Here is a 17,075-nt window from a genome sequence, read left to right on the forward strand (position 1 = left end):
AAATTGAAAAATTAAAATAACCAAATGACATAATTTTTTACTAAAGTTTTCTGTAAAGTCAAAACTATTTGATTGCTGCATAGAAGAACGTGTAGAACGTGATTATAGATATAGCATAAGTACATCTTATGCTTTTGAATCTGTTCTATTTCCACAGAGGTCGTTAGTAAAGATGTTCCTAAAACAACGTCTTTAACTGATATTTGTTGGATATCTGACAACAACTTTGAATTTAATACTAGAACTTAATTTTAGGGAAGCTCATCATATCTTCAAATTACACTTAAAATATGATTAATATATTGGGGTTTTTTATTTCTTTGTTTTTTTTTTTCCCCCCCCAAATAATTATGTTATTGCATATGCCATATATCATATATGTAAATAAATATCTAAGCAGAAAAGGCCTATTCCTTAGCCTAAACTCTTAAATTATTGTAAAATACCATTCACAAGAATCTATATACAGATTCTTATATTATTATATTTGTTAACAACCGAAACTTTTGAACAAATATGTATAAAGCAAGCTTCTATTTCACTCTATTCCAAATATATTAAAACATAAAGTTTTAATACTTGTGTGTAAGTGATTATTATATATGTAATAAAAAACATATAATTATTTGTGTTATATTATACATTCATATAAACATATTTGAGCATTATCAACTAAAACACATCAGTTCTATAAATTATACATTCACATTTATATGTATTCAAAACTAAATCGCTGATTGCTGCTTGTGGGGATCACTAGGCGCGTGTATATGACATTTCCAACTGTGATAATTCAATTTTGCGCTGATCGTAATCCCAATGAACTTTTAGTGGAGATTGTTATACGTTAGTATGAACATACATATATTCTATGTATATGCATGTGTGTACTTATACAGTAGTTGACAATTATATGTATACTTTCAAAATTTAAATGCTTTACATTTATACACTCAATTGGATATATTCAGTATTTCGGACTTCATTATTTATATACTACGATAATGTTTAATTATTATACAATATTCATTTACTGATGGGTATAAAAGCCATTATCACTTGCCTAATTCGACTGATCGTTATTGTGACGAAAAACCAAATGTTGATAAAAAACAAAAACAAAAAAAAGGAAATATAAATAATTATTAAAGACGTCGACATATATTTGTCAGCTACTATGAACTGTGCTGCACGAAACGTAGCGCCTGCTTTTACATAGTGCCTGTGATTTTGATTGCCAACTATAATGTTATAGATGGCGACGATGGTTGTTGTTGTTGCTGGAGAACTGGTAATCTAATTGTAAAAGTCGCCAATGAGACACACGCATGCCATACAGGAACAGTCTGCCATGTGTGTGTGGTTGTGTGGGTGCACATACTGTGGGTTGTTTTTGTCGTTGATTAACTGTGGTTTCGACTTTTATTGTTTGTTATTCATGTTTTTAGTTTTGCGCCCTGCTCTCATAACCAAATATAAAAACAAAAAGTATATAAAAATATGATGGATTACTTCCATATGCAATTTTCATTAATCTCTCATTTTATCTGTGAGAAATTTGTGTTAATGGTGGATTTCGTATTCAGAATTATTTTAATAGAATTTTTCCCGTTTGCATTTGCAGCCATGTGGTCCACTGAGATTAAGTCCTTGTTCTACGAGAGTTCGGCTAGTTACCCTTACCCTTATCAAGAGTGAAAGTTCGGAGAGGGTAGAGCACCATGTGTATTATAGGTTAATATACATACCTATAATACACATGAATTTGTTTGCCACTCCGTTTCGACTAGCGTAACGCACGGTTCGAAATTCCGAATGGAACTGAAAGTAATTTTTTTTTGCCGTCTGATGCACAATGACAGAAACACTGCACTGGGAGAATAAAATACGAAAAGCTTTAATATAATAATAAAAAAAATAATAATAATCCACAAAATGTTAGACAATTGTATACAATTGTGCGGGTGGATTTATGTTCGTTTATTGTGATTGTGTGGAGCAGGAACTGTAGACAATCACACATACATAATACAGATAAGCTCTTTTCAACATATATTACCATTTCGCGTCGCTATCTGTGGGTGCACTCTGCAGCTCTTCTCTACAGCAAGCCGCTCTCTAAACTGTTGCACGCATGTGCATAACTGGAGAGCACAATTCGCCCGAAAAGTGCAGTCAAAATGTGCATCTATAGTACGATAGTAGTAGATACACAAATATTTTTGCCATAAAGGTACGTCACGGTGCTAAAATCGCGTCTCAAAACTAAGAAAACACCAGCCGCTCTTCATTGAGATTAAGACAATGCATTTGTAATTCTGCTGCTGCTGCGCTCAAAGCACACTTCCATAAATATCTATTGTATATACAAAAAATCTTATTGAATAATTACTTATTGTAGTCGACACCTTTGAACTAATATCTATTCACCCAAAGGTGGTAGCTTAAAAACCTTGGCTGTATTGTCCTCCGAAACGGTCAATAAACAATTTTCCTCCCATTTAAAAGCGCATTCATATATATGATATAAGTGGCCAGTCAGTGTAAATTTAAGCGAGCCAGTGCGAGCATCAAACGCATTCAGTTTTCCCTGTGCGGTGGCCGCCAGCAAAGTATAATCATTTAGCCATTTGAGTCTGAAATAATTAGTTGTATTAATAATGTTTATATGTATATGCTCAAAAATGTACCGAAGAATTCCATCAAATGGCACAGGGCTTTCGCAGACCGTGCGAAGGGCGTATTTTGAGTAGTCCCAAATGGAAATTTGCCCCTCCAACGAGCCACATGCCAAAAGCTTAAGATCTGCTGTCGAAGGCGCAAATGCGATGCATTCGATTAGATGCTCGGACTGTATAACATTCACCGGTCCATTGTTAGTGCAGAAGAGTAATTTGCCTAGAAAGTCCGAGTTTTTGGTATTGATTTTATTAACCATGTACGGATAAGGATTTGAGAACTTGAGATACTAACCACCACCCTCAGCACATAAGTAGAATGGCGAGTTCTGCTCACAGGCGACCACGATATGGCTGACTTCTCCAAAGCCAAGTGGATGTTGATTGTTGACCTCCATCAGCACCTGGCAAGTTTTTAGATCCCACAGCTTGACTACGCCATCAGTATAGGCAGTGAGTAGCTTCTTGCCATCGCCACTTAAATCACCTGCTTCGCAGCGCGCTGAGTGTCCAGGCAGAATTTTGCACTCGCCGCTGGGTATACGCCAGACGTACACCTCGCCGCTATCGCCGCCGGCTAGGAGCACGTTAGCGGCACGATGCCAGAACATCCAGGCCATATCGAACATGGAGTACTCCCAAACCTTGTACAGAATGGGGCGATCGTCTTGTGATTCGTTCACTTTGAATACAAACAGCTCGCCTGATATGTCGCCAGTCGCCAAATAGCAACCGTCGTGACTGAAATGCGTTTCAGTGACCGTGTCCTTATGATCAGTTATCTCGAACAACACCTCGCCGTTATTGGTGTCCCACACATAGGCACGATCGTCCTCGCTGCCAGTCACAGCCCAATCGAGTCGCGGGTGCAGATGACAACCAAAGACGGGGGCTGTGTGCTTCCTAAAAGTAATCAATGCATCATCCCTGATGGCTGCAATGCGATTTTCCTCCTCTTCGTCTTCATTGCCATCCATTGCGTCGTCTGAATCGCTGTGCATTCCCAAACGAGCCTCTAACTGCGACAAAGTCACCTCCTCCATTTCCAGTTCATCATCATCATCTACCGGTGGATCGCCATCTAGTTCGATTTCCTCCAGAAACTCGTCATTTTCGTAATCGAAGTCGGGACGATGTGGTGGCGTATTTTGACGCATTTTGTAAGATTTATTTGCTCGTCCTTTACACGCTTCAATAATAAAGAAAGCTATATACAAGTAATGCACACTAATGCACGTGTTGGCACGCTCAGCTGTTTCTGTTATCGGACCTGCCAACTTGTGCGAAGTGAATATTACCTAAATTTGCTTGAGTCTGGGCGGTATTTTTAAAAATTTGTAACGAACAAAAAATAAGAAAATTCTTAACAAAATTTGTTTATGTGGACATTTGCAATATTAGCCCGCTCCGGGACCCAAAGAATTTTATCTGAATAGGTACATTTTATTTTCTAAGCCTCGGCGATCCGTTTATTAATGGATACAAGGTTCGAATTAGATTTTTTATGACATGATCAGCAAAGTTTAATTTTTGTGTATATCATTGAACTTAAGCATTTTACGTTGTGATCCCAATTGATGTATGCTTGGTTGAGACTATTTCTATTTGATGATAAAAATATATTAAAATATTAAAAATTAATATTAAAAAATTAAAAATCTACTGCGGAGTTGCATATTAAAGCTAAGGTGGAATTAGCATCTGCTAGAGCAGATAAGCTTCATTTTAGCATTTTAAATAGATGTTTCCATTTACCCACACAATATTTTTCATACTCAGTAGAAATTAGTTAAAATTTTAAGATGCATTCTTAAGTTAAGTTAAGGTATTTTTAATGGGACTTGTTATATAAGTGTTTCCCCTCATACTTTTGATACTTTCATACAAATCAATTCGCAGTATATATATGATTATGTTTAAGTAGAAAGGGACTAGCGTGTCCTGTTACCTTAAATGAATAATGTTAAACCAACACCTTCGTATAACGAAATTTGATTAAAAACAAAGTGTCAAATATACTTTAACAAAAAATCAATAAAATATTACAAACATATGAAAATTTTCCATTTGTTTTGCAGCTTTATTATTTTCGCTTGACTCTTTTAAGTAATTAAACATTTAATTTTTCTTCTAGTGCCTCAATACGTGCCTCTAGGCTATCTAAAGATGGCATATCCCCCCAATCACAATCCGACACACATTTATTGGCCCCAGTGATAGCAACAACTAGCTTCTCGTTAAGCTTTTGAAAAATACTCTGTATGTTTATAACTTTCTTTAGCATGTCATTTTCCATAAAAATCATTGTATTTCTGATGTCACTGAAGTTGGTTTCTAAATATCCCAACTTACTATATTGCTCATTGAACGCTCCCATAGATGATGCATTTAATTTTTTTTCGAAATCGTATAACATTTGTTCAGTAAATTTTTTGATTTTAGCATCGAGGACATCATTCTGTTCCATATTGCTCCACTCTTTTGCGAGCATTTCCTCCATTTTGACCAAGAGGCTGCTAATCTTCTTGGACTCTGCATCTTCTGATCTGCTAACAGTTATAATATTATTGTATAGCTCCGTTAATTCACTTTGCATAGCATCAATAACGATAGTAAATTGGTTGTTTGCACTTGAATTGTATTGGAATTTCCCACTCGATTCCCATTCCCCCAATTTTTCATTCAATTTATTTCTTAACTTTTTCGATTTGTCACTTACGATTTCTTGGGAAATTGTTAATTTCTGCTGCCAATTTATGAATGAAACGGAGCTCTGGTTAAGGACTAGGTTCAGTGGCCTCAAGTAACTCATCTCATCTATATTTTTTAAACAGGCAGTGAAAGCGTTTTTTTTAATTAAATTAAATTTAGATCTTTTCTCCTGAGCCTCAATTTGTCTTTGGTGCGCCTCATTTAATAAACTTTTTAGCTGTGCCTTGAAGATCTCCACATTTTGCTGCCCATTGTCAATCGATTGATGAAACTGCAACTCGACTTTCCAAGCATCATCGAGTGAATTTTGCACATGAAATTCAAAATTTTTAATTTTTTCTTCTAGTTGATTTATATTTCTTTTTGTGATATTCATTTGCATCTTTTTCTGTTCGTTTTCCAATCGCTTTCCTTCACAAAACGCAATAAATTCTTTAATTTTAAGTTCCCCATTATGGATATAATTTTGTGTGTTTTTTATGGATCCATCAAAGGTCGTAAGAGTTTCGTGCAGTTGCTGACTTGAAATATTATTGAAATCTTTTAATTCTATTTTATCGGTCAGTAAAACGTTGCTATTTGTGATATTACAACACTTGCCTTTATTATTATTAATATTATTATCGATTATCTTTGCGATCGCTGAGAGATGCTCTTCGGATATTTTTGAATTTTGCACAAGATTATTTTGGTTTCCACTTAGTGAATTAAGTATGGAAATGATTGAAACATAGTCTGGAACTATGGATATTAATGTCTTCCTAAATCTTTCGATTACACCTTTAACATCAACTTGCCAGTCGCTGCAGCAACTGCAATTGAAACGGTTATTTTGAGGTGCATGTAGGTTTAGTTCGCCTAGCCTTGTCATGAAATTCTCAATATCAAGTAATGCATAGCCTGTAGATTTCGCTCGTTCAGTAAACGGAACGCAGAATAATTGTATTAAAAGGTCGACGATGTCATTGATTATCTCGACTCTATCCCGAATAATAGGATATGGACAACAATTCCGATTCAATAATACATTTAGCTTTGCCTCGACATTCGGAAGTCTGGAGACCAGTGTAGGCAATCTACGAACTAACTCCGTCTGTTCCTTGATCCATTTTCCCTTTTGATCACTCTCGTTACATTGCGGTCCATGCTCAATGATTTCTGTTGTTGTTGGCTCCGTGGTTGTTGTTGTCGTCGTTGTAGTTGTTTTTGTGGTTGTTGAAATAGTAGTGGTAGTTGTTGTTGTTGTTGTTGCTGTGGTTGTTATGATAGGAGTAAGCGTATCCCCATACATTTTCCTCCGATCGCATACAACTATTTTAGGTATGTGGAAATATAAGCCTAAATCGATTTTTATACAATTTCCCTGATCATATTGTTCGGAAATTGTAAGTATATTCAGATCCAACATTATCTCCTCAACTTCATGTTGCCATTGATGAACATATTCCCAATATGTAGTGTTGTCTTCTTCAGATAGGCCTTTTTTAATGCAACCGTTTTTCTTTATATAGTTATCATAGTCGCCGTCACTATCAGTAGGACTATCGTGTACAGTATAGCAAATAACAACTACTTTAACGCAATATTCATATTTTTTCATTTCCCCCACATCCATTTCTAATATTGTGTCCATTACATTTACAAACAGTTTGTTGTAATGAAAAGCTGAAATGATTAAGAGCATTTGAAATGCATTTGCCTGCAATAAGATAATTGAAAATCGAATTATAGGAATATTATTGATACGTATTTGACAAAGCCCAGTCCCAGTTACCATATTCGGTTTGCAACTTCTTATTCTGAATGCAACTGCAACTTTCGCCTCTGTACTGAATACTGAATGTAGTTTCATTATTCACTTATAACATATCGTTTTTTTATATAATTGATTACTAATAAAAAGCAGAAGTAATCAGAGCGTAAATATTATACTTTTGCCATAAAGTACAGACGGTTCTATTAAGGAGTCTTTATGTATATAGGAGATACCCTAAGATCGAACGATCTTCAACCTGTTGTCAATTCTCTCATACATACATGTGCATATATACATACATACATATAAGCTGGCATTTAGACTAATTTGCAACAAAATTAACATATCAACAATCAATAAGTATGTTTGTCTCCGAGCATGTTTCTCCGGCTGATCAAGTGTCTTCATTAATATCATCTAATACTACTACTTTCTATATATGCAATATGACAAAGAAATCGTTATATTATTATATTATGGTATACGTCCATATATGTTATAGTACTTTATTATTTGTAATGAACTTGATATGATGTAAATATATCAAGTATTAAGAATATACTTATGCATTTTGTAGGGCTTGGCATACATTTTCAAAGAGCCAATATAGCCAGAATTTTCATTCTCAATCGGTATATTGGATGTCAAGGGGAAGTCAGTGTATACATAAAAATCAAGAATTTAATGATAAGACCAATACAACTGCATGAATGAGCATATGTGTGTATGCGTGCATAAGTATGTATATGGGGTGCGTTTGTGTGTATAAGCAGACACAGAGAAACAGCTTATATGGGTGCATTCTTCTGTTCGTCTATGTGCATACATATTTTTTGATAACAGAACCCGTTCAGCACATTCACGATAGGTCCATTTATATACGATTTGTTTTGAATATTGCCTATCTCAATGTATGTGTTGTTCTTCGGGGGAGAGTTCCTACACCGAGGCTTGTATATAAGGCCGACGTATTTCTGCCCAACAAATCAGTATTCAGCGACAACCGACAATGGCAACATGTCTTCAAGGCTTAGCGTGATGGGATGGAGCTTTAAGGCGCTCGGCGCGCATACTCAAGGACACAGTTTTTGGGTTATATAGTTCGCTGTTAACGCAAGCAGAAGACAGCTAATAACCGGAACGTGGATGCGAAGAGTGCAATATAGTTTAAGCAACACAGTAATCAGTGTGTATAAACAGAGAGCTATGATGTAATCAGTAGTTAAACTATAATATAATATAATTACATTTTATAAATAAGTTCTGAAATAGTATATAGCTTATATGTCGACTTTTTTAAGTCAATTTACTATAGTCAAAAGAAACAGCAACATCGTTTAAGTCTTCCATGCAATTTTACGTAGTTCGGCTTTTAGTGTTACAAAAATAAATGTATTGATATTTGAAATTGTTATTTTGTTTGAAACATCTTGTAATCAATATACTTTTGCTTCGTATATACATATACTCAAATAGTAAAGGAAACCCAAATGCATTACAATTTTTTAAACATTTTAATGTAAAGTCCCTAAATCTGTTTTATGTTATATTTGAGTAGTATAAAAGAAAGTCAATTTAGTATCGTTGTGATAAATGAGGATTTACTCAGAATTTCAAAACTCATTAGGCAGGGGCAACTTTGAACTATTAAATCGTAGTAATTTTACTGTTGCTTTATGTTAATGCTGTTGGCTAAACGAGATATTTGATGACGATGATGTAGTACTGTAAATTAATGCCTAAAAAAACAACTATGAAATAATAATAAATGCGATTTGGTCTTTTTTTTTTCAAATATTATATTTTATTTATATTGCTTTGTTTCTTTATTTTTTCAACATTACAATCCTCGTCCACGGTACAGTCCTATGCAAATTATATACTTTAATGCTGGCAAAAGTACAAATTGTATATGTCGTGCCATAGTGAATGAATTCTGATGACGCTTTAAACATTTTAAGTCCAATCTAAAATGCAAAGCAATTCGAGTATCCCTAGGGATATATCTGTCTACTCCGGATAAGATCCTGATGTGTCCAAGATCAAAGAGCCCAAAAATTTGGTCCCGAAGACAGGCGAAGTCTTGATTTTTCAACCTACTAAGTCGTACCCAGACTTGAAAATGCTAGAACCCAGATGCATCACATTCGTGTCCTTCACGCCTGTGCCCAACGATCGTGAAAGTTCCACTCAATGTCATAGGGCTTCACTTGGTGGCTGGGTTGAAATGAAGTCCAGAAGAATGTACCGCCATTGGTCCGTGCGAAGTGCACGGGCACATAGTAGTCCTCGTGATCGAATGTGTGAAGTTCGCCGGATCCGTTTTCGTCGTATACGATTATGGCGTCCTCCTTGGCACACTGCCTGATCTCATCAATAAGTCGGTTCTCTAGATGCTCGTTTGACATATTATCCATGTCGTTGTTTAGCCAGTCGAACTCTGCCTCCTTTTCCTCTGATGCGATATAGGAGCTTCGCTTTGGCTGCTTTGCCTTTATCTTGAAGAGATGTCTGATCAACGGCTTCACTATATTCGTTAGTCGGCGTGTAGGCGAGACTTTCGATTTGTGGGAATAAACCATAATCTTTTTCTTATAGTTGTTGAAGTTGAGTTGTGGTTTATTTATAGCTGACATCTTCGACATTGCGTTGTCTTGAGTAAATGTTGTGAGTGTTACCGGTGCGGGAGTCAAACTGTTTATGATGCTTTCTCTAACGTGCCTACCCTATTTATACTCTTGCTCTCTATGAGCGTCTCAAAGAGGTTCGGCTGCATCTCAGCCAATCACAGATGCTGATGGCCGCCAGGTGGTGGATCAGAAGATTCTCACGTTTGGGCAGTGTTTTGAAATACCCAGCGCTCGCAGGTTAGAGTCTTGAAAAGGACTAAAAGCGTGGGAAACTCTTTTCTCATGCGTGTGTCTCAAGGTCATTATCCTGCCACTTTCGGCGTGAGAACGATATCCTAACCATTTTCAAATTCTATTGTCACAAATTTATTGTTTATTATTTATTGTCAATTACCTAGATTCGTAGGCTCTTTTGACCTGATTTACTGATCTATTTATGTATTCTGAAAATTTAACGGGCAGAGCGCGTGATAAATTTTAAAAGTATACATACATAGATCATAGATACATCAGGATCACGAGGTGAATTGATTAGATTACCCGTTCGGCTGCCTTTCCACTTGATCGTAAGTGTGAACGCAGCATGCTCAGATCAAATTTTCTATAAAGCCCACCTCACATTAATATATTAAAAACATTATCGAACTTAATATTATTTATTTATATTATATTATTATGATATATTATTGTATTATATGATAGTGCAATTATAATAAAAATTTGAAAGTGTTGGTATTTTTACCAAATTTATATATGTATATGTGTACATGTGTTACATTATATTTGTGTTGAATATATATCTGTGAATAGGTATAAGCCATGGAAATACACCGGTTGGTCGGGGTCTCCCGACTGTATCTTTCGAATTTGTTGAATTTCATATGTTTATTTATATTATTAAAAATTTAATAAATGCATTGAAATTTACAAATTCGTAGCTCTATATATCAATGTTTATGTATTTCTTACGTCCTAAGCCTAAAAAATTACTACTCTATATTGAAATAAATTTGGGATATATACTACATATTTATATGCATATATGCATAAAAACCTATATTTAACATTTGAGGACTCAGCTGAGAAGATTTAGGAGATATCATTTTTTCACTAGTTTTCGAAAAGGTTTTTAATCGATAACAAATACAGGAGTAGTTATCTAACAGCGCGTAATATCGTTAAATCGACTCAACCTGTCGTTCTGATCAAGAACATATATACTTTATGGGGTCTGACACGCCTCCTTTTGCCTGTTACATACATTTGAACAAAACCATTATACCCTGATCTCCCATTTTGGGTTCAGGGTATAAAAAGTACAGTATACGGATCATGCAAGTCATATAAGACGATCCCAGCTTGAATGGTAGGTAGGGTTAGGCTCGTTTCTTATGTGTAGTCCCTACCTGTTTCAATGAAATATGAGAATGTTCTGGCACTGCTTTAGAATTATCAAAGAAAGCAAAACAACCGTTGACAGTGCACTGGCAGTAACATGTTTGGATCGAGAACTGGTTTTCAGCTCAAGGGCGAAGGAACAGGTAGCCAAGAAAAGGTTTCGGCTCTGTTATTTGTTATTCTGATAAATTTTTTGGCGGCCCTTGCTGAGGTTTAATAGCGTATGCAGGTAAAAATGTAAACAAATATCTAAATGTATTTGCATATTATAATGCGAATCATTTTAAATCTTGAAAATCTTACAAACATATAACATAAGGCCAGCCTTTCACAGCATCACTGTCAATGTTTTAAACTTTTGGTCAGATAAATATTGTATGAAGTGAAAGAGTATACGTATAGCAATGCCCATCCGACTGAAGCCATAGGGAATATGTACAAGAAATATGTACTCTCGATTTTTTCAGATGATATATATTATCATTTAATACATACTTGTGTTGACAATCCAAGATAAAATATAAATATTATGCTGTACATTTAGAGGGCGTAGCAAACAAACAATCAACATCTTTTAACATTTGAGGGCTATGAAATTGAAATCAATTAGTGGTGCTCCAATATTAATAATATACCCTATATATTCCACAAAAATGATATGTCCACGGCGTGATGGGGGACTAGAAAATCGGATCAGTTTTTAGATAGTTATTGCTTAACCACATTGGGCTTCTCAGTCACAATATAATATAATGTGAGGTATTACAGTTAATTTCACAACTGACTGCACGTATCAAATTGTAAATTGGTTTGAATGTTAAAGAATCAACCCTTGGCAATAGACGATTTAGCAATGAATATACACACATACATATGTATATATACATACATTCATGTACACACATTCCATTCCCTTAGAGGGGTAGTCGTTGCAGGTAGTCGTAGCATTTTTCTATGCACGTGTGTCCGGCTCACTCGTCTTCTTGGATCTCCCAATTTCTGTTGAATATTTGTATTGCTTTTCGCTTTGTTGTTTTTATACTCATTCACGAAAGTGAATTAGTATATTGATCTCTTTCTGTCCGTCCGTACGAACGCAATTTATTTCGGCGCTATTGAAGCTAGAAATTTGGAACACATACTCGTGTATATCTCCGACTTATAAAGTGTTAAAATTTTCCCGATCCGCCCACTAGGGGCTTGGAATGTCGAAAAATGCATTTTCCGAAATGCTACAAATCATATTAGTTGAATAGATAAAATGCTCTAATTTGGAATGTAGATCCGCATCGACCACCCAAAATAACGAGCTATGGCGGATATATATACGCCCATTGGGGGCGTGGCAAATCGGATAAAACTCTATCTCCAAGAGTTTTACAGCTAGAACGTTGAAATTGCACGTAAGCGAATGTTATGATTCTATAAAGTCTACTGACAAAATTATATATCTACGCCCATTAAGGGCGTGGTAAATCCGACCTGAAGATATAGTGATTTTTTAAATTCTGCTATATTTTGGACACTATTGATGCCAGAGACCTCAAATTTTGTATATATACTCGGGCTGACCACCCAAGACCATAAAGCTTTGTCGGATATATGTCCGCCCACAGGGGGCGTGGCAAACCGCAAATGTTTATATGTCCTAAAGTATAATAGCTAGAAGCATCAAATTTAGATAGTTATGTTACTAGTAACCTCCTCTATCGACGAGTCATGGCATATCGAAAAATACCCTGTAATTTTCACATTTTTTTAGCGTAAGCAATCAAATTTGGTAGTTAGGGTACCGTTATCTTGTTCTAAGAACTGACCAAAAATGAGGTGCATTTTCTAGAGTATTAGAACGAAACTTAGCTAAATTGCTGATGGGATGTGAATGAGCATTGCGCAGTCGGTAACGCCCGACTGCAACGTGCTTACTTGTTATGGTTCGCTCAGTACATTATTTGTGTGCCCTTATCAACTATTCATTTATCATGGCTCGAATGACAGCGTCACTAAAGTCGAGAGCCCTCGTCAAGCACATGTTGTCGAAAGATATGTGGCTTGCATTTATTCAATAATTATAATTTATTTGAATTAATGCATTGTCCATGGATTATGCCGTTATAACTGATTATTTGAATCGTAAATGGTTTGTTTAAAAATATGTTGAAATAATTCATTTCAGATGTTTTATTGAGTTTAATGACAATTATTTCAGATTAAAGTTTTTATGGGTTGGTGACTTTTAATCTGAGTTTTATATTCATTCAAAATTTAAAAAGTTTTATAGTTAAAGTGAATATAAATTTATTATTGATCAAGAGTCATAGCTGAATAGATCTTTGCATTTATCCAAACGTACAAGTGCAGATTAAAATGTAAAATTCTGTAATCACAAAATATACTTATATAAAATTAGAGTATGTTTTGCGTGTTAGGAATGCTAAAGTCATTTGATTTGCGATTTTGTAAAATAACAAGAGCGCCCTACCAGAGCCATTCTACATCCAATTGACAATTAATGTCACACTACATTAATACATACATATCAATATTTTAATTTCATTTCATTATCGAAACAACATTAAAACCATATCACCTATGCTCTACGCTGCAACCTTAACTAGAAACAAGTCGGAAAGCTCTAGTCGAGAGTGCTCGACTACGAAATCGCCTGAACCCTTCGAAGAGCTGATATTTCACAATAATTCTTCCCGTCTTTCTACAAGAAAGAACACACAAGAAACACACACACAGAAAAACATAGGGATGCAAGAATAAACACACATTGGCTACAGTGCACTATGGGTAAAAAGCCCGAATAATTGGCATTAATTGTCCCTGAAGAAATAGAAGCCTACATACTATTACGACTTTTTTATAATTTCGGATTTTTTATTTTTAAAATAGAGCCACGCCCCCACCCCTTTCACTTATAGCGTCCATCCGGTTATTGCAACGAAAATTCTAGTCCCAGACAAGCTTTTACCGTGAATATTATTATACCCTGAACCCATTGAAAATGGGAAATCAGGGTATAATGGTTTTGTGAAAAGTATGTAACAGGCAGAAGGAATCATCGCAGACCCCATAAAGTATATATATTCTTGATCAGGACGACGAGCTGAGTCGATATAGCCCTGTCGGTCTGTCCGTCCGTATGAGCAAAAGGATCTCAGAAGATATAAGAGCTAGAGAGCTGAAATTTGGCATGCATACTCGTGTATACCATAGGCAGTACGAGTTTGCATTATTTTTTCGATAACTCATCCGATAACTTTTTTATCGAGAATAATCGAAAAATCGACTTGGTTTTTTCAGCCTAGTTTGAACACTTTTAAACCTGGAGTCTTCAAATTTGCGTTGTATATAAAGTTAATCGTTACAAAGATTTTTTAATTTACAGATTTTGGATACCACGCCCCCTTCGCCCCAAATTTGTAAAAAACGCATTTCAAGTACTAGAGACTTGTGCTTTGGAATGTACACACATTTTAACCTTATGTCTACAAAAGAAATTATTCAACAAATAAATTGTCATAATATTGCACATTGCAGCGCAGCCCAAGCGTAGTCGCTGCTTACTGCGCAGTTAGCAGAGCGCGTGCTTATAAGTGCATGTGTATGTATGTAAAAGAAGTGCAGAATGATTAGAATATCAGCTTGGAGGGTTCAGGGTATCTCCTAGTCGAGCAGTCTTGACTGGAGCCTTCTTACTTGTTTTAGTTATAAGTTTGTTATTTCAACTCAATACAATTCATTCCATATTTCTTTTCATAGGTGTATTCAGTATCATCTTCCTCTCTTTCGCTTTTGGTTGACACACTGCAGTGTGGGCTTACTATGGAAACTTAATTGCTTAATAACTTTTTTTGTTGATGGACTATGCTCATGAAACATAATCAGATCGTGGTTATAACATTACAGTGCATTCTAGTATTTTAAATACGCCTTTTAAAAATATAGAGATGAGAGGGTGGATATAAGGGTAAATTACAATAAAAGTCTACATTTAAAATTTGGAGACTCGATAATAAAACATCGGGACTAGTTATCGATTTTTGGAGAAAACTGGATATCTTCTTAGATACATGCGGACGGACGGGGCTAAATCGACTCAGCTCGTCGCTCTGATTAAAAATATATATATTTTGCGGGGTCTGCCACAAAACCATTACCATCAGTTTTCAATCTATTTATGTGTATTTCAGAAGAAACGAGTTTCGAATATGAAACGAGTTTCCAATATGAGAATGTCCATGTCGATTGCAATCTGATTAGTTTTCAGTCTATTTACGAGTATTTTAGATGTGGCGAATCAGCTCATACTTCCTCCGTATTTAGTTATGAGTCATATATGTTTGTATATACATACATATGTAAATATATGCATATTCAGCTACCTAAGGTACGAGCTACTTAATCGTATTTACATACAGTGGCAATTGGGACAGAAATAGTACTTACTTTTTGTTATCAATTTCTTATGATAAATAATCAGTTTGAAAGTCAAATCAAAAATCTATGTATCAATAAGAATACAGATTTAATTTTTTAGTTAGTCTATTTATTGGCTTAAAACTAATACCTATTTTACATGGAAGACAATGATTGATGATTCTTAGCCTATATTTAAGTAACCTAACAAACAAACATGGAAGACAATGATTTTCTTATAGCTATGAATGAAAGCTATAAAATCACAATAATTTATAAGTATTCTGATTGATAGAATATTGGTTCCTTTATGAAATAAATGGGGAGCATGCCTATGCTAATATCACCTTAAAATTGCGATCGTACCAAGTCCAGCATCACCCTGGGACTTGGCTTTAAAGCTGACGTCATCGCTGTTGTCTAATCGAACTAGATTCAAGCCTGAACCCAGCGATCGTACTTGGTTCGCATCTGGTACTCCTGTTGATGTTGCTGCTGCTGCTGGCACGTCCCATCTAGAGAAGTCCAGAAGAATGTTCCACTGCTCGTACGGGCAAAGTGAACCGGGATGAAGGTCTGATCAGGATGCACGGGAACAATGCAGTGTTTTTGATCTTGTTGGACGATAATAGCCGCGTTGCTGGGACATTCGCGCAGATCGTTGTAGAGTCTCTGTTCGAGCAGCTCGTTTGCCGTGTTGTCACAGCTGGCCACTGAATCTTTGCGCATGTCCTCCAACGATGAGTTTATCTCGTTCTGCGACTGCACCTCGGCCAGGGTCTTGCGAATTAACTGCTTCTTCTTCATTAGCCGCAGCAGTGGTTTGACAAGTTTCTTCAGGCTAAGCATTGCCATTGCATGCTGATCTGATTTTTTTTGCATCATGATGCTCGTTTCGAACTTGTATTCCCGTGTGATGAAAGACATTGAGAGCGACTTGAATTGAGGTTGTTGTCACGTTGATGGTCTGTACTGTTCTGCTGTTTGAGATAGTGGAGGCTCTGCTTTTATACGATCCGTGCTCAGCTGAGCCTCTGTGCTCTTGCAACGCTCTCTGCTCAAGCAGCCAATGAAAATGCTTCCTTGAGGCAGGTGGTTGTTTGCACATCGACTGAGCACCCGAGTGAAAGAAAGGGAGAGACTGATATTCCAGATTTTTGAAAGTGGATATTTAGTTGGAATTTTCGGGTTGCACAAAATCGACTTTTTTGTCTCCTAGCTCGCTCGCTACCTGCTCAGCATGATACTCCCAAATCACATTCTTAAGTCCCTTGCTCCGACAAGAACAGACAAGTCGTAACAAGTCTGTAAATACCCAAATGCAGAGGATTTTAAAATTGGACACACTATCCGAAAAAAGGCAGGGTAGGAACGAGAATAACAATAGTGCGCACTCATATCTCTCAAGCCATCTCGCTTGGAAAAACCTACTTGTTGGCCATTTCATTGACACAACACGAAAATTCCAATACC

At 35.9% G+C, this 17,075-nt stretch overlaps 4 protein-coding genes across 4 annotated transcripts; all 4 read right to left on the minus strand.

Annotated features, from left to right (window-relative positions):
- Positions 1–2,286: 2,286 nt before the first annotated feature.
- LOC6583592 (angio-associated migratory cell protein) lies at positions 2,287–4,224 on the minus strand. The gene is made up of 3 exons (XM_002009222.4): positions 2,974–4,224; positions 2,691–2,898; positions 2,287–2,636 (listed from the first exon to the last, which is right to left on the minus strand). Exons 1-3 carry the CDS (start codon positions 3,833–3,835, stop codon positions 2,423–2,425), a joined length of 1,284 nt encoding a protein of 427 aa, XP_002009258.1. The 5' UTR covers positions 3,836–4,224; the 3' UTR covers positions 2,287–2,422.
- A 513-nt stretch (positions 4,225–4,737) lies between these two features.
- Positions 4,738–7,266, minus strand: LOC26528109. The gene is made up of 2 exons (XM_032731714.2): positions 7,165–7,266; positions 4,738–7,089 (listed from the first exon to the last, which is right to left on the minus strand). The coding sequence occupies exons 1-2, from the start codon at positions 7,240–7,242 to the stop codon at positions 4,789–4,791; spliced, it is 2,379 nt and encodes a 792-aa protein (XP_032587605.2). The 5' UTR covers positions 7,243–7,266; the 3' UTR covers positions 4,738–4,788.
- Positions 7,267–8,938: 1,672 nt separating this feature from the next.
- Positions 8,939–9,860, minus strand: LOC6583593 (enhancer of split malpha protein). The gene has a single exon (XM_002009223.3). It carries the CDS (start codon positions 9,789–9,791, stop codon positions 9,303–9,305), a length of 489 nt encoding a protein of 162 aa, XP_002009259.1. The 5' UTR covers positions 9,792–9,860; the 3' UTR covers positions 8,939–9,302.
- A 5,850-nt stretch (positions 9,861–15,710) lies between these two features.
- LOC6583594 (enhancer of split malpha protein) lies at positions 15,711–16,597 on the minus strand. Its single transcript, XM_002009224.4, has one exon. It carries the CDS (start codon positions 16,527–16,529, stop codon positions 16,038–16,040), a length of 492 nt encoding a protein of 163 aa, XP_002009260.1. The 5' UTR covers positions 16,530–16,597; the 3' UTR covers positions 15,711–16,037.
- Between the last annotated feature and the right edge of the window lie 478 nt (positions 16,598–17,075).

Source organism: Drosophila mojavensis, unplaced genomic scaffold (genome assembly GCF_018153725.1).
Source record: "Drosophila mojavensis isolate 15081-1352.22 unplaced genomic scaffold, ASM1815372v1 contig_74, whole genome shotgun sequence".
NCBI classification, from domain to species: Eukaryota; Metazoa; Arthropoda; class Insecta; order Diptera; family Drosophilidae; genus Drosophila; species Drosophila mojavensis.

Excerpts from the sequence above, each read along its gene's own strand:
- LOC6583592 (XM_002009222.4), bottom strand. The coding sequence starts at position 3,835 with ATGCGTCAAAATACGCCACCACATCGTCCCGACTTCGATTACGAAAAT. Across the intron at positions 2,899-2,973 it reads CTTATGTGCTGAGGGTGGTG|GCAAATTACTCTTCTGCACT; the intron begins GTTAGTATCTCA and ends CGGACTTTCTAG. Across the intron at positions 2,637-2,690 it reads CCATTTGATGGAATTCTTCG|ACTCAAATGGCTAAATGATT; the intron begins GTACATTTTTGA and ends TAATTATTTCAG.
- LOC26528109 (XM_032731714.2), bottom strand. The coding sequence starts at position 7,242 with ATGAAACTACATTCAGTATTCAGTACAGAGGCGAAAGTTGCAGTTGCA. Across the intron at positions 7,090-7,164 it reads GAAGTTGCAAACCGAATATG|GCAAATGCATTTCAAATGCT; the intron begins GTAACTGGGACT and ends ATCTTATTGCAG.
- LOC6583593 (XM_002009223.3), bottom strand. The coding sequence starts at position 9,791 with ATGTCGAAGATGTCAGCTATAAATAAACCACAACTCAACTTCAACAAC.
- LOC6583594 (XM_002009224.4), bottom strand. The coding sequence starts at position 16,529 with ATGTCTTTCATCACACGGGAATACAAGTTCGAAACGAGCATCATGATG.